The sequence below is a fragment of the Nylanderia fulva genome, unplaced genomic scaffold (assembly GCF_048542155.1).
Source record: "Nylanderia fulva isolate GAGA-0341 unplaced genomic scaffold, ASM4854215v1 Scaffold22, whole genome shotgun sequence".
Taxonomy (NCBI): Eukaryota; Metazoa; Arthropoda; class Insecta; order Hymenoptera; family Formicidae; genus Nylanderia; species Nylanderia fulva.
The window spans coordinates 899,348-916,913 of NW_028190285.1; the positions used below are offsets into that span (position 1 = coordinate 899,348).

Sequence of the window (17,566 nt, forward strand, 5' to 3'; positions counted from 1 at the left end):
TAAATAAATTAATTAAAAACTGCATTTTAATCAACTTTTAACTGTGCCGAACTGTCGTGACTGCGAAGATGATTCATCTATGCAGATATTGCACAAGTTTAACCGTTTATTTCGTTGACAATTCCTGTAAATTTCAGTAGTAGTTTAGCATAGCCCCTGTTCTCATAAGATCCATGATATGATATAAAATGCGCCTAAGAGATTGCCCCATGTGAATCGCTTCTGTAATTAATCGTGGCAAAAAACGCGCACACGCTATTCATAGTTCTGAACTTTTTATTGCGCCGAGCCACTGTAATTGCCGAAGATAATTTATTTACGCAGTTGCAAAAGTTACATAATGCAGCCGATAAGTTTCGTCATAGTTTTGCCTATATCGTGATCGTGCTATAATAAAGATATTTTATTAATTTAAACAAAATATTCTAGTAGGAGAAATGTGTTTTATCGAGATTATTAGAAGTACTTTAATATTGTGTTTGCTAGAATATTATGTGATAACGGTATACAAAATAGTAGTAACATTTGTTAACAATCAATTTTTTACATTGCAAGCAGATCTTTTAATATAATTATAATAAATATAGAACACATATATTTTTGTAATTCAAATTTTCAAATGCATTTATCTAATTTTGCTTTTAACTTCTAAAGATTTTTACTATACTAAAACATTGATATATATCCGTCCATATAAAAAAATCATGATTCATGCTGAAATATTTATCAAAAAAATTTCTGATGAAATAATTACACGTTATACTGTAATATCCAGAATATTTTTAAGCACAATTTTTTTTACAACTCATTCCGCAAATTATTTCGGAGCATAATTCGAAGAGACATTTTTTCTTCTGTTATTTACACGTTATAGAAATCAAGACACATCATCAGCTTGTGATATCTTTTTTGTTTATAATACCGTCTACACAATTTTCTGAAATAAGTACCAGTGAAAAGTATAATATTCCTTTCTCGTGTCAATAATTATTATAAAATGTATCTGAAGAAAATAACTTGGTCTCTCTCAGGTAAGAAACGCATGAGTATATGAGATACACGAATCATAAAAAGATATTGATATGGATGCCAATTCGGTTATCTCGGTTAATAATTATCTATGGCGATTTCATGTATGGCGATACTCTGTTATGTTTTATTATGTCACAGTACACCTTTGCATTGGACCAGATCGAAAAAACAATAGGAAATTGACATATGGTGTGAAGGATGATATTTGACGCAGTTTTGTTAACAAGATTTTCTATTTCGTCTATCTACTGTTCGACTTCCTCGCTGAATGTCTTCTAGATGAATTATTTGATCGATTGTCAGGAGAGCATTAACGATACCATGGACAAAGACTGTAAGTGGCATTCAGCTGCATGTATGTATATGTATACACCTTGAAGTAAGTCCAATTTTGAAATATTTCAGAAATGTATATTGTTTGTCAAAGTTAACAATGCCAATTTAATTATGCCATTGTTTTATATCAATAATAAAATAAATTTAGTAAATGTGAGATAAATAATTTTTTAGTGTTTTGATTAAAAAAAGAATATTACGTCACACAAATAAATACTTTGTTTTTGAAAAAAAAAAAAGATATTTGCTTATTTTCTGCGTTTTAGATTTATAATACTAACCGAGAACGTTATTACATATGATATAACTTTGTTGATTTTAGAATGAATATGATTTCATGATGAATATAGTATATTTCCTTATATTTATATATTATTGTAGATATTGTAAAATAATACATATACATATATATCTATTTTTATCTCACATATTCTTTAAAAATTTTATTAAAATAATAAATTATATAAAATGCATGCAACATGTTATATTTTAAAACATGAGAGATAAATTCATATTTCTTACATTTAAGAAACATTATAATCATAATATATTCCTACATATATAAATATTTTTAATATATTATATAATATATGCATGCACATTAATATATGAATTTATATACATGGAAACGTATAATATTGTATAATACCTTATAAAAAAAGAAATATTTGTGATCCTTCAATACTTTCGTGCGCTCATAATACAAGAGCAGAAAGAAACAATATGTAATATGCGAAAAAGGTATTGAACCCTCTTCCGGAAATGAAGGAGCGCATTTATATAGAAACTTTACTGAAACTCTACTTATATCCTAGCGATCATTGAATTATTCTTTTTTCCTGGATTTTTTCTTTACGTGGAACAGCGCAGACGCGACTTGACTGCGCGACTCAAGCTTTCACGCAGTCCCATCAATAGCCGCTGAACCCTCGCGCTTGGACGATGCACGGAACTCTTATGCAGAAGACGAATCCCATCGCGACCGTTTACGATCATGAAAAAGATATACGGCTGAGCATTCAGCTGAATCGTTGGATACTGAAACCGATCGGCGCCTGGCCAAGATCAGCAGAAACTTCATGGATAGAAAAATACGTTTATATACTAGTAAACGTGATTTGTACCAGTCTCATCGGCTTCCTGTTCATACCTTGCGTTGCCTACATGGCGCTCGAGGTGGAAGACACGTATAATACCTTGAAGCTTTCTGGACCGCTGAGTTTCTGTTTGATGGCCATCATTAAATATTCTTCGTTGATCTTCCGCGAAAAAGATATCCGTAAAGGTATCGAGCATATCGAGAACGATTGGATAAATACGGAGCATTATGAAGATCGAATCATCATGATTAGAAACGCAAAGTTTGGCCGTCGTCTCGTAGCAATATGCGCACTCTTCATGTATGGAGGTGCCGTATTTTATTATCTCGCCATGCCATTTAGCAATGGAAAGGTCACGGAAGATGACGGAAATTTGACGTATCGGCCTCTGGTGTTTCCGGTGGCCAGAGCGATTATCGACGCGCGATACAGTCCCATCAGTGAGATCTTCTTCTGGGTGCAGTGTCTATCGGGCTTCATTGCGCATTCTATCACCGCCGGTGCATGTAGCGTAGCCGCAGTATTCGCAATGCATGCTTACGGCCGTTTGGAGGTTCTTATGCAATGGATCGAGCATTTGGTGGATGGAAGGGAAGATTTTCACAGCAACTTGGACAGGAGATTGTCAATGATTGTGCAACAGCACGTTCGAATTTTACAGTAAGTTATTTGGTAACTAAGAGAGTGATTCTCTTATATATTTAATCCTTGAAAACAAAGAGTACTTAATAATAAAGTGATCTATCACATATAATAAACATAGAAACAGTTTCGAATTTTACTTTGCACATATCAGCATAAAAACATGTCATGCTACATTGTATTTAATATTTTTATTCTACTTTACAATGTTAAATACTTTTCTTTTATACAAGATCTTATTAGTAATTGAAATGAAAAGAAAATATTTTTAGAAAACAGATAAACGATATCTTCAAAATACTATACAATTCATGTATAAAATATTTATTTAATTACATTTTAAATATACTGCATATTAATTATATTTTAAATTATATTTGTACAATTTGAAAATATGAGTCATGAGTGATTTAATGTTCACTGGCCAGAGTTAAAAATTTACTTATTAATTAATAATCTTTAAAATAATCATACTTTGTTATCAAACATTGTCTTATGCGATAGTGTGTTTAATTTCAGTTTTATATCACTAACGGATAAAGTACTGCGTGAAATATCTGTCGTGGAAATTGTAGGATGTACATTAAACATGTGCTTTCTTGGATATTATACTATCACGGTATGCATATCGTACAAAAAGTACGTACCGCAAAGCGCACTAATATCAAAGGTTATTTGCAATAATATAGTTTATTCAAATACATTACAGGAGTGGAGTAGTAAAGAACCTGCACGTTATATAACATACGTTGTCCTGCTTATATCTCTTACGTTCAATATTTTCATATTTTGTTACATTGGTGAACTTGTTGCTGAACAGGTATAATTGTGTTATCCTTAAAGTATTTCTCTCTACAATTTTGATAAACTTAATAACAAACCTTTTAATTATATCTTGACAATATATTTATGTAACAAAAAAATATTATAGTATTTATATAATAAGTAAAATTTATATAAAAGCGCATATTTTTACTTTTTAAAGAAAACAAATTTATCGATAAATCTAATAAAAAAATTAAAAAAAAATAAAATAAAAAATTAATCCTATGCAAACAGTGTAAAAAAATCGGTGAGGTTTCGTACATGATCGATTGGTATCGTCTACCAGAAAGAAAAGGTCTCGCCCTCGTGCTAATAATCGCTATGTCCAACTCGTCTGTCAAATTTACTGCCGGAAATTTGTTCGAGTTGTCTCTCAGTACCTTCGGTGATGTAAGTAATGTCAATACATTGTCAATACTTATTAAATTTTCCGTGAATAATGTAAAATATCATTTATCCAATCTATAGGTGGTTAAGACATCCGTCGCCTATTTAAATATGCTTCGTACATTAACTTCATAAAACCTCTTACATGTACAGAAAGCATTGCAATTGTTTGGCTTTAAATAAATGTTAATTTATTATCCAATCTCTTCAAGAAAACAAAAGAAATAAAATATATATGAACACCATTGTAATAAATAGAAAACTTAGGTATCTATACGTAAATACTCAGATATATTTACTTAAAAAATATAATGTGCTTTTCTTAATGTATATCTTTTTATTAAATTTCTTTCTATCAAAATTTTTATTGCTGTTAAGCATTTTATTACATAAATATAAATTACATCGCGTGACTTAATGGAGAGAGAAAATAATTATAATCTTCAAATTTTATCTTTTGTTTTCAATGGTTAATTAGTCAGAAGTCAATGACCGTTTCGGTAGTGAAAAATTTGTAAAAAATGTGTCATTGTGTTTTAGAGCTTTTATATAATTATATTTTCTATATATATTATTTTATATTATATTTTATACCTTCTATATTATATTACATTCTTTGAAAAAAAACACATATGTATTTACCATATTACGTATATTCACAAATTATATATACACAAATAACGCTTTATGGACGCGTATAATACTTTAGAGAAAGAAAATCTTCAGTCTTTACTGTTCACGGAAGATAATTACGGAAAATGTAAGCCTCACTATAAAATTAATGAATAGTAGCAAACATAGTTCGAGAGGAAAAGTCCCCTTTTATGATCTTACGATAGTCAATACAACTATAAAATGCACCCCCTTCATTGTCCTGATGTGACTGATCGCTTGACTATTTCTTGTTCGGAAGGGAAGGATGCAAAAGAGCGCAGCCGTATTCGCGTCGGCGTGTATCCCGCGCTTGTATCTTTGCGCAATCCTCTCAGTAGCGATCAACTTCCCGTCCTATAACGATGTACGGAAACTCTACGCAGAAATCAAACGATGTCGCGACTGTCTACGACTATGAGAAAGACATGCGATTCAGCATTCAACTGAATCGTTGGATATTAAAACCAATTGGAGTCTGGCCGAAATCAGCCGGGGTTTCATGCGGAGAAAAATACGTTTCTGTATTAATAAACATAAGTTGCATCAGTCTCATCGCCTTTCTGTTCATACCCTGCGCAACTTTCGTCACGCTCGAACTCGAAGACACATATGATACCATAAGGCTCTTCGGACCATTGAATTTCTGTGTAATGGGCGTCGTCAAGTATTCCTCGCTGATCATCCGCGAGGGTGATATCTACAAAGGTATCGAATACGTCGAAAATGACTGGACAAATACTCAATATTACGACGATCAAATCATCATGATGAGAAATGCAAAGTTCGGTCATCGTCTTGTGGCGATATGTGTATTCTTTATGTATGGAGGTGTCGTGTTTTACTATCTTGCCTTGCCATTCAGTAGCGGCAAGATCACAGAGGAAGACGGAAACTTGACGTATCGACCTCTGATGTTTCCGGTCGCCAGAGTGATCGTCGACGCGCGATACAGTCCCATCAGTGAAATTTTCTTCTGGATACAGTGTTTATCGGGTTTTATTCTTCATTCTATCACTGCCTGTGCTTGCAGTTTGGCCGCCGTATTCGCGATACATGCTTACGGCCGCTTAGAAGTTTTAATTCAATGGATCGAACACTTGGTGGACGGAAGGGAAGACTTCTGTGATAGTGTGGACGAAAGATTGGCAATGATTGTGCGACAGCACGTCCGAATTTTAAAGTGAGTTTTATGTCTTGACAAAAGTAGTCATTAAATTTTATATTTTATACATGTATACATATGTATAAAATACTTGAATTAATTATTTACAAACATTTGAAAATAGATTATATTATTAAAAGATTTATAATCAAAATTTCAAATTTCAAATTAAAAGATTATTTCAATAAAATATTTTATACACGATAATGTTGCTCGTTATCTTTAGTTTCATATCCCTAACCGACAAAATATTGCGTGAAATATCTATGGTAGAAGTTCTAGGATGCACATTAAGCATGTGTCTTCTTGGATATTCTATTGTCACGGTATGCATTCATATTTTCCAAAATGTATATGTCGCGAATCATTTTTTTTTTCAAGTAATATCAGAGATAAATGTATACAGTTTATATCATATAATGTGATATATAATATGTGTTCGGATATAAGAATCTTCACTTTGCAGGAATGGCAGAGTAATGAACCTGCAAGTAATATTGTAACTTATTGTATTCTTCTCATGTCTCTTACGTTCAATATTTTCATATTTTGTTACATCGGCGAACTTGTTGCCGAACAGGTATAGTTTGCACTATCGAAGCATTTTTTTGCATCCTAAATATCTTTCAGATATATATATATATATATATATATATATATATCTACGTATATTTATATAATAATTTATATACTAAATAAAATTCTGAATATGTATTGTTTCTTTTTTTAAATAACTTTTATTCATGTAAGTATAGACATACATATCGTAGAAAAGAAATAAGAAGAAAGTATTCCTGTAAACAGTGCAAAAAAGTCGGCGAGATGTCATATATGATCGATTGGTATCGTCTACCAGGAAGAAAAAGTCTTGCTCTTATATTGATAATTGCCATGTCAAATTCGTCTGTCAAACTTACTGCCGGAAATCTCTTCGAGCTGTCTCTCAGTACTTTCGGTGACGTAAGTAATACGCAATGTTTATTATATTTTTTCATAAATAAACATGATTAACATATAGTTCCATCCAACCGATAGGTAGTCAAGACAGCGGTTGCTTACTTAAATATGTTGCGTACTTTAACTGCATAAAACTCATCCAAATAGAAATTATTAGATGTAACATGCTAATGCATTCTCATATCGAAAAAAATCTCATATCAAACCAAAAAAAATGTTAATAAATAGACAATTTATGTGTGTAGACTGAAAAATACTTGTTCAAAAATTTCAATATACATTTCACATCTTTTCCTCTAAAATCTATCTTAACACTATGTTCTTATATATTTGTGAACACGATACAAAATTTGAAAACTTTAATCAGAAATAATGCACACTTTTTTTCAAGAAAGTATTAAAGAAATAATATATAAAAATATATTTTATATAAGAAATTGGGTACAGCAACATGTTTCACGCAGATCATTTCCCAATTAATTGCATGCAAAATATATAACGACAATAATTTAATTAACAATATAAGAAGCACTTATATTTGTCGATTATTTTTACATCTTCACATCTTTATCATTCGAAAAAATTACATAATTATATTATGATTTTATTTTTTAATAAGTGATATTAATATTATTCTATATAAATAATGTTTTCGTATTTTTTATTAATATATATACTATATACAAAATATGTTGCAATATGATACTATTTACAAAAAACAACTTAAAACATTTTTTTATTATAATTAATGAAGCATTATACATATATAATATATATATATATATATATATATATATATATATGCACATATATATATATTATAATTTAATACTTCAAAGAGGAAACATTCTTTAAAAAAAGAAAATCCTGTTTGTAAAAAATAACTGTACACGTTATACGCATATAATGCACGAATAGCAAACGATATAGCTAGAAAGAATATCCTCTCTTATCCCCCTAATAACACTTGATAACTAGAAAATACACCCTAGAATGTCATATGACATACTTATTACTGGACTGTGTTTATCCTGGAAAGAAAGTTATATCGGAGGGGAAGTAACTTTTCCTTCAATATCGTATTTGATTTCCTGCACTTGTGTTTACGCAAAATCCCTTCAATAACTTCCGAATTTTCACGTTTTAATAATATATAAAATCTACAAACAAAAATCGAAATCTGTTATAATCATTTATAATTATGAAAAAGACACATAAACTGATCAATATTTATAATTCCTAATTACACATAATATTTTGTGCGAAAATGTATTCTCGAGTTCCAAATAAGTTGTTTTACATGAATAATCCATTCTGCATTTCAGCTAATTTCTAATTAAAATGTAATTATTAAATTCGTATTCAAAATTGAAATTTTATTTTGAGTATTCTTATCTGTACTGTTCGAATATTTAAAAATATGCAAAAGAAAAAATATATTTTCTTTAACGAGAAAATCATTACGAACAAACAATTCATCATATTTTCATATAACGTATACGTAATTAATAATTGACAACATATTTATTCAATTGTTTTCTACCTTCATTTATTACTATTATTCTTATACTGTATATTATCCCCAGTTTCCACATATCAACTGCAAAATTGATTTCGCAATCAATCATCTATAAAATGTCTTTTCTATGTCAAAAATAAACTATCTGGCTGCTCGAGCGCTGTCTTAACTACTGATCGACGCGACGCGATGTTGCGGCGCGCAATCAGTAGTAAAGACTAGTATTGACGCGCCGTTCGCGGATTACGCGATGCGTTTCTCTCGTCAAATCCAAGGTAGATATTTATAAGCAAGATAACGATTATCTTTACTTAAATCGTTGAATCTTGAAGTCGCTAAATGTTTGACCTGAATCACTCGATTGTCAAAGAGATTTTATATAAAATTCTAAGCATAAAGAAGTGAAATTTATGATTAATTTATTATTGTATATATTTATAACTTTTAAATGCATGCAGAAAATTGCTATTTAAAGGCTTCTGAAAATTTGAAATGTAAAGATTCAAATCATAAAAAATAAGAAAATTTTTAAAAATCCTAGAAATATTAAAAGCGTACATTCAACAAAGACATTGTGCCAAATTGAAAATTTCACACAAAAATCTAATATTTAAGTTTAATCATCATAAAATAAGTACTTTCAATAAAAAATATTCACATAAAATATTTATTTTTTTCTGAAAATATATAATTACTGTTATCAACATGAGATTTTTTTCGCGCAAAAATAATTATGCGCCAAGTTTGTCTTGTGGAATTTATATGACAAAGTAAAATACTTATTACTTTTTGAAATGCTATAAAGTTGCATACGGCAACTTGTTTCAGAAATATTACACGTTTCAAGTGATATGTGACATGAAAAGTACAAACACTTTAATAACGTATTATTTTTCATATGTACATTTATGATGTTTAACACCTTCATATTTTGCTATTACAGATTTGCTACAGAATAAGTACTTATATTTGTTACTATATATTTATCTTGCAATTTTTTACCGTTCTTTTACTTATAATATTAAATAATATTATCAAAATTACTGCTGGAAAAAGATTTCATATTTCAATCGCAACCTTCTGATGATATTCTAATAAATATTTATATGTAACTTTTCAGCTTATTAAATTAATTATCTTTCGAATAATATATCTACTTAGAACTTTAATTATATAAATATTATCTTAACCATGCACATAATACAAAATATGAGATTTAATATTTAATAGATAATAAATATTTTGCATACAAAATTATAAAATAACATAAAAAATTGTGCATTATATTTACTTTAAAATGGATTTTTATGGTGTTAAATTATGTCTCTTTTACCATATTTTACTTATACACCTAACATGATTTCTATTTGACATAAATAAAAGTAATCTTTTTTATTTCTACACGAGTAAAATAGTTTTGTATAACATAAGCAAATTCTTTTGAATATATGTGAATCAAGTACCGTATATTCCACAATTCTGCACGATCGCTTATAAAATATAATGCATTGCACACGCTGCACACAACGTGCTATGTTAACTATGTCTGTGATAATATTTTTCATTATTTCAATTTTTACTAATTCTTATGTCGAACAACTTTTAACAGATCAGGTATAGAGCAATATTTACATTACTTTTATTATGTTAAAATTAGATATTAATTTAAAGTGTAAGACAGGCAATAAGAGCCAAATTGCGGATAACAGTGCGTTATCCCAACAAAACTAAAATTTTTTCCGTTAGAATTAAATACCTGTGCACAAGGCACCAAATTTTACTTAGTCGAAAGAGATTTAATTCCATATATCCCCTCTTCCCCCCTAAGGAAATAAATGCGAGAGAAAAATATAGATCCGAAAGTCGTTGAATCGAGAATCGAACGTTAGATATTAACGTTCTCAATAGCACTGCTTAAAAATATACAATCGATAATTCTGACAGAGCATTAAGGCTGGATTGACAACATCTACGATAAATTGGCATTGTCTTCTGTATAAAAAACCGGTACATTCTCACAATGGCGGTTTCAAATATTCCAGAAAAAATCTCCGCAAGCAGAATGATAAAAATATCGCTACCTACATTCAGTAACATAAGTATAGAAGCTTATCATTTTTAAAGTTTGTCCGTGAATCATGCAATTTGTTTTGTTACTTCATATAGATTATCAAAACATCGATGGCGCACTTTAATATGCTACAAAAATTTATAACATAATTTTATATCTTCAATGAACCTTCTATGACTGATATCATAACAATATGAAATACTTAAATTTTATTTAATCTGTAATCATCATTATCTTTGACACGAATGAACAAATATTTCTTCTTCATCTAATTTCATTTTTCACTTTTATAAGAACTTTATAAGAAGTCAAAGAAAGATGCAGAGCCTTTTAATTAATTTATTTTTTGAAATCTAATTTTAAGATTAGATATTACACAAATTTGACTGTTTATTCTATTAGCAATTCACGTAGAGTTCACAATTCGTTTAACATAAGTTTTTTTAATAAGATCCACGATGTAATGCAAAATAATAAAAACACTAAAGAAGATTGTCCCATGTGAATCGATTCTGTGTTTATACGTCGCAAAAAATTGCGCACACGCAAACGATAGTACTAAACTTTTTACTGCGCCGAACCACCATGGTTGGGAAAGTGATTCATCTACGCAGTCGCAACAGTGTACATAATGCAGCCGACAAGTTTCGTCATAGTTTCGTCTATATCAGTCGTGATCGTGCAATCGTCTCGCGAACAAATATCGGGAGAAAATTTATTTTTCCTTGCCGGTCCGTCATGTCCGAATCCGCGGATCTACGCAATTCTAACTACGAGAACGACATAAGATATACCATGCAAGTACACAGAATAATCCTGGGATTGATCGGCGTGTGGCCAATTTTGGAAAAGCCGCGGCTTCATAAAAGACTTTTGAAAGGACTCCTTCGAACGGTGTGCTGCTTTTTGCTGTCCTTCAATCTGATACCGTGGACTTTATATATGATTCTGATCTTGGATACGTTCAAGAGCAGACTGAGGATGATCGGCGCGTTCTGTTTTTACGTTATGGTGCCCGCCGTGTATTTCACGCTTATGTTACGGGAGAACAGCATTAGAGAATGCGTGAAACACATAGAGAAGGATTGGCAAAATGTCCGAAACGCGAACGATCGTAGAATTATGTTGAATCGGGCGAAAGCCGGGCGTTTCATCGTCATTAGTACCACAATATTCCTGTTTACCAGCGGCTTTACTTACCGTCTGATACAACCGATAGTCCGTGGCAAGATCGTCATCAATGAAAACGTCACTGTTAGACCGCTGGTGCAAGGCAATTACTACATCTTCTTTGATCCACAGCAGAGTCCCGCCTACGAAATCGTGTTTTCGATACATTTACTTACCGGTATCGTTGTATATGTTGTTACTACGAGTGTTTGTGGCGTCACTGCGTTGTTTACTATGCACGCTTGCGGACAACTCGAGATGCTGGCCACTTGGTTGGAGAATCTACCAAATGAAGCTCTGTGGTCCAAAAAGAGTCACGCTGTTGCTCGAAGATTGGCAACAATCATCATGCATCACATGAGGATACGTAGGTGAGCGACTAAAATCATTGTATTGCAAGTCTCTTTATTGAATATTTAACTCGTTGTCAATTGTCAGAAATATTGACAATTATCGGATTGTTTATTGATTTTACACAATTCTAGATTTACGAAAAATGTTTTTTAAAGTAATATTTAATTAATAAAAATAAGTATTATCAATAAAAAGATTTTAATAACTCGTTAAACAAAATTTTAACGTACGTATAATATTAGAGATTATCTGGTACGATATTTATTTCTAGATTTTTACATCGCATACAGCATCTAGTAGAAGAAATGTGTTTTATCGAGATTATTGGCAGCACTTTAATATTGTGTTTGCTAGGATATTACGTGATAACGGTATGCAAAATAGTAGTAACATATGTTAGTAATCGATTTTTTTTACATCGCACGCAGATCTTTAAATTTTTTAAAATAAAATACGTTTTAGGGATGGGAACGAAACGATGCACTCTCCTTTTTAACATATGCCATAATGCTTACATCTTTTACTTTCAATATTTTTATATTGTGTTATATTGGGGAAATTTTAAATACTCAGGTAGGATATATATAAAATATATATATATAAAACAGATAAAATTGTATACAGATACATCAAATATATTTATAATCAGAAAAAAATAGATCAAAATAAAAAACTAAATACCAATAAGAAAATTAACAAAGAATATGCACAGTATAAACAAAAATTATAGTGAGATAAGAAATATATATAACTAATAAAATGCACTCTTTACACTTTGCACAGGGGAGTAAAGTATACATAACTTGCTGCACGATCGATTGGTATTGTCTACCTAGTAAACAAGCTCGTTATCTTATCTTAGTGATTGCTATGGCCAATTATCCTACTAAGCTTACAGCGGGTAAAGTGATGGATCTTTCATTCAGCAGTTTCGGCGCTGTAAGCTATTTTATCTTTTCTTTTATAATTAAAAAATATGTAAATTTATTTTCTATATACATATATGTATATTATTAAACATGTGCGCAAATTTGTTTTTCTTTATAAATATATTTTTTTATGTACGAGATATATATTTATATATTTTATGCATATAAGTTTTATTTAATTCTTTTAGGTTATTAGAACCGCTATGGCTTATTTAAACTTGTTGCGGACAGTCACTATATAATCACACGATATTACGTATTATATGTGAGAAGTCGTGTTTATATAATTATATTATGATATATAGGACATATTTGTAATTCAAATTTTTAAATGCATTAATCTAAATTTGCTTTTAGCTTCCGAAGATTTTTACTGTACTAAAAAATTGATATATTTATCCACACCAAATAAATGATGATTCATGCTTTAATTATTTATTAAAAAATTATTAAGGAAATAATTACATGTTATAAATTATCCAGGATAATTTTAAGCATCATTTTCACACAATCTATTCCGCAAATTATTTCGAAGTATAATTTGAAGAGAGATTGTTTATAATACCTCCCTGCGCAATTTTCAGAAATAGAACCAATCAAAAATATGATATTCCTTTCTCGTGTCAATATCATAACAATTATAAAATTTATCTTATAGAAACTAGCTCTGTCCTATCTCTCTCAGGTAAGAGACATGGATAAATGGATAAGTGCAGAGCATTATTAAGATTGGATCATCATGATTAGAAACGCAAAATCGTCTTGTGGCGATATGCGTGCTCTTCATGTATAGAAGTGCTGTTTTATTACTTCGCCATATCATTTAGTAATGCCAAGGTCACAGAGGATGACGGAAATTTGACGTATCGGTTTCTAGTGTATCCGGTCGCCAGAGTAAATCATCGACGCGCGATACAGTAAAATTTTCTTCTAGCTACAGTATTTATCGGATTTTATTCTTCATTCCATCAGTGCTTGCAGTTTGGTCGCCGTATTCGCGATGCATACTTACGGCCGTAGGAGGTTCTTATGCAATGGATCAAGCATTTGGTGGATGGAAGGGAAGATTTTCACGGCAACGTGGACAAGAAATTGTCGATGATTATGCAACAGCATGTTCGAATTTTACAGTAAGTTATTTTGTGACTGAAATGTTTCTCTTATATATTTTATCCTTGAAAATAATGAGTACACAGAGTGATCATTGCACAAATTATAAACACAAACAATTTCGAATTTCGCTTTGCACATATCAGCATAAACGTTCATATTACATTTTATTTAATATTTTTATTCTACTTTACAATGTTAAATATTTTATTTCTATGCTATTAGTAGAAAGTGAAAAGAAAAGAGAAGATATTTTTAGAAAATAGATAAACGATATCTTCATGAAATTCTACACATTTTATTGTATGTGTAAAATATTTGTAGTGTGTTTATATATTTTAATTTACTTGCAGAACAGAGTAGTAACACAACAGTAATAGCACGTAACGAAAATTAAAAATATACATATGATAAACATAAAAGTTTCAGAGAATAGATCAAATGTAAAACTTTGTTGAACTTATAATGTAACTATGTTTAACTGATTTTTCATCATATCAATAAGCATGTCTTTCATTTATCAATGTTGTCGCACAATATGTTTGTTTCATATTTTATGTTATAATTGAAAAATCTATATATGTAAAACAAAACAGTTGTACCATTTATAAATGTCATTTAACATAACTAATATGAAAAACATTAGCTCATTAAACAAAAGCATTAGTAACTTCAAATTTTATTCACTGTCTTATCAAGTTAAAAAACTGTGTCTAGACTTACTCTATTGCTCATGTAATGTGTTGTTTTACGGTTATGCTGATTTCGTGGAACAAGTTGAAGGGACTATAAGTATCGATTACGTTCTCTTAGTCGGCGCACTAATTTTTTTCGCACTGTTCGATGTATGTGCGCGCAAGCGCTTGCGTACTTCACTGAAAAACAATCAGTAGTAGTGATCAGTAGTAGTTCGTCTTCCGCGAGTCAACCATGAAGCTTGCTTCTAGCGAGTCTGTCATAGAAGTTTACAAACGAGATAACGATTATAGTCTTCAATACAATCGTTGGTTCTTGAAATTAATAGGAGCTTGGCCGGAAGTATCAACAAATTCGATGATTAAAAACATTTTGACCAAAATTCTTCAATTAACGTGTCACTCTTTAATAGCTTTCATCGTAATACCTGCTACATTATATATTCTTTTCGAGGAAAAAGACATCCGCCTAAAGCTCAAGGCTATAGGACCAACGAGTCACTGTCTCATGGGCGGTATCAATTACTGTTCGCTTTTGCATCATAGCGACCAGATATGGAAATCTGTCAAACATATGGAGGCTGATTGGCGTATGGCGAAGAAAGAACACGATCGGGAAGTGATGCTGAGAAATGCGAGAGTAGGTCGTGTGATAGCGGGCGTTTGCGCGCTGATCATGCAGGGTGGGGTTCTTTGTTATAACTTCGCGAGAGGAATGTCACATATAGACTTAACCATCGGCAACGAGACAATTACAACAGGTCGCCTACCATGTCCGACTTTCAACAAAATCGTGGATACCAGAATCAGTCCGATATACGAGGTCGTACTCGTCCTGCAATGTCTCTCCACTTTCGTGGTAAATAACGTCACGATCGCTGCGTGTGGTCTCGCCGCTGTCTTCGCGATGCACGGTTCTGGTCAACTTGATGTGGCAATGTTACGTCTCGAAGAACTTGTCGATGAAAAACAAGAGCTTCTGCAGCTAAGACTAGCAAATGTTGTGAAGCATCATTTGCGAGCATTGAAGTAAGATAAATATTTAAATTATATATACATATTATTTTTTTAATTATCTACTAAGTGGCACAATTATATTTTGAATTTTTAGTGACATTCAAATAATCTTGTTAAAATTGGTTTCCCATAAAATGTAATTTTTGTTAATTTAAAAATGTCAAAAAACTATAAAATATATTGGAGACATTACTGCATTTTTTACAAACGTAACATTTTATATTATAAATGTTTGCAAAATAAACAATCTAAGAATTAAAAAATAAAGTTAAAAATATGAAGAATATTTTGCTAGCTATTGTAAATATATCAATTACAGATTTCTTTCACGTATGGAGCAAATTTTGCGACAGATATGTTTTGTGGAATTAGTCGGATGCACATTTAATTTATGTATGTTAGGATATTACACAATTACGGTACGCTAAAAAAATTTGAGAAAGGAAAACAGTGACAAAGTGCATATCCTTTTTTTATTTCTTTAGTGTTATTCTATTTGCTATCAAAGTTTGCTATTATTTTCAGGAATGGCATGAAGAAAGTTTGAACACTATAATAACATATATCATGTTAATTACATCGATGATGTTTAATATTTTTATATTTTGCTTTATTGGTGAACTTGTAACGGGCCAGGTAAAATAATCATTTTGATGACAGTTTTCTCATTAATTTGTCTGTAATTAAAATATATTTTATTCATAATTCGATCAAATTTTGCGACAGTGCAAAAAAGTCGGCGAAGCAGCTTACATGACTAATTGGTATCAATTGCCAAATAAAACTATCCTTGGTCTAATTTTAATAATTTTACGATCAAGAACTGTAATCAAAATCACAGCTGGAAAAATATTTCATATGTCTATCGCAACTTTTGGCGTTGTAAGCATGACATCTTTCTACATATAAAGAAAATAATCTTTATATGTATGTTACAAATAATACACAAAATAATATATAATAAACATTTATATAAATTATAATATTTTTAAAAAAATTTATCAAAATATGAATTTATTATACATTAAACATTTCAGGTAATTAAAACATCTGTTGGATATCTAAATATGCTACGAACTTTAACTGTATAATTATTTCGTGAGAAAATTATTTATTTTGTAATATATTCTATACATATATTGTAGATAACATATAGATATATAAATATATATATGTGCATATTATATATATACATATATTATAATATAATACTTTAAAGAGGAAACATTCTTTAAAAAAAGAAAAGCCTGTTCGTAAAAAATAACTGTACAAGTTATACGCATATAATGCACAAATAGCAAACGATATAGTTAGAAAGAATATCCTCTCTTATCCCCTTATAACACTTAATAACTATAAAATGCACCCTAGAATGTCATATGATATACATACCTTATTACTGGACTGTGTTTATCCTGGAAAGAAAGTTATATCGAAGGGGAAGTAACTTTTCCTTCAATATCGCATTTGATTTCCTGCACTTGTGTTTACGTAAAATCCCTTCAATAACTTCCGAATTTTCACGTTTTAATAATATATAAAATCTGCAAACAAAAATCGAAATCTGTTATAATCATTTATAATTATGAAAAAGACACATAAACTG

At 30.4% G+C, this 17,566-nt stretch overlaps 4 protein-coding genes across 7 annotated transcripts; all 4 read left to right on the forward strand.

Moving 5' to 3' along the window:
- The first annotated feature begins 825 nt into the window (after window positions 1–825).
- Window positions 826–4,559, forward strand: LOC114932781 (odorant receptor 10-like). 3 transcript variants are annotated; one of them, XM_085482810.1, is made up of 6 exons: window positions 826–1,366; window positions 2,234–3,128; window positions 3,630–3,729; window positions 3,820–3,930; window positions 4,170–4,325; window positions 4,404–4,559. In XM_085482810.1, exons 2-6 carry the CDS (start codon window positions 2,311–2,313, stop codon window positions 4,455–4,457), a joined length of 1,239 nt encoding a protein of 412 aa, XP_085338936.1. In that variant the 5' UTR covers window positions 826–1,366; window positions 2,234–2,310; the 3' UTR covers window positions 4,458–4,559. The 3 variants fall into 3 exon arrangements, with proteins under 3 accessions (XP_085338936.1, XP_085338935.1, XP_085338934.1); XM_085482809.1 differs by having other exon boundaries at window positions 4,170–4,559; XM_085482808.1 differs by having other exon boundaries at window positions 3,630–3,930; window positions 4,170–4,559.
- A 418-nt stretch (window positions 4,560–4,977) lies between these two features.
- On the forward strand, window positions 4,978–7,315 carry LOC146723205 (odorant receptor 82a-like). Its single transcript, XM_085482811.1, has 5 exons — window positions 4,978–6,156; window positions 6,365–6,464; window positions 6,605–6,718; window positions 6,943–7,098; window positions 7,174–7,315. Exons 1-5 carry the CDS (start codon window positions 5,339–5,341, stop codon window positions 7,225–7,227), a joined length of 1,242 nt encoding a protein of 413 aa, XP_085338937.1. The 5' UTR covers window positions 4,978–5,338; the 3' UTR covers window positions 7,228–7,315.
- Window positions 7,316–11,194: 3,879 nt separating this feature from the next.
- Window positions 11,195–13,491, forward strand: LOC114932697 (odorant receptor 4-like). Of its 2 annotated transcripts, XM_029305023.2 has the most exons (5): window positions 11,195–12,226; window positions 12,481–12,580; window positions 12,672–12,782; window positions 12,993–13,148; window positions 13,327–13,491. In XM_029305023.2, exons 1-5 carry the CDS (start codon window positions 11,271–11,273, stop codon window positions 13,378–13,380), a joined length of 1,377 nt encoding a protein of 458 aa, XP_029160856.2. In that variant the 5' UTR covers window positions 11,195–11,270; the 3' UTR covers window positions 13,381–13,491. The 2 variants fall into 2 exon arrangements, with proteins under 2 accessions (XP_029160856.2, XP_085338933.1); XM_085482807.1 differs by lacking the exon at window positions 13,327–13,491 and having other exon boundaries at window positions 12,993–13,227.
- Window positions 13,492–14,830: 1,339 nt separating this feature from the next.
- Window positions 14,831–17,063, forward strand: LOC114932698 (odorant receptor 10-like). The gene is made up of 5 exons (XM_029305024.2): window positions 14,831–15,972; window positions 16,280–16,379; window positions 16,486–16,596; window positions 16,687–16,842; window positions 16,998–17,063. The coding sequence occupies exons 1-5, from the start codon at window positions 15,179–15,181 to the stop codon at window positions 17,049–17,051; spliced, it is 1,215 nt and encodes a 404-aa protein (XP_029160857.2). The 5' UTR covers window positions 14,831–15,178; the 3' UTR covers window positions 17,052–17,063.
- Window positions 17,064–17,566: the final 503 nt, after the last annotated feature.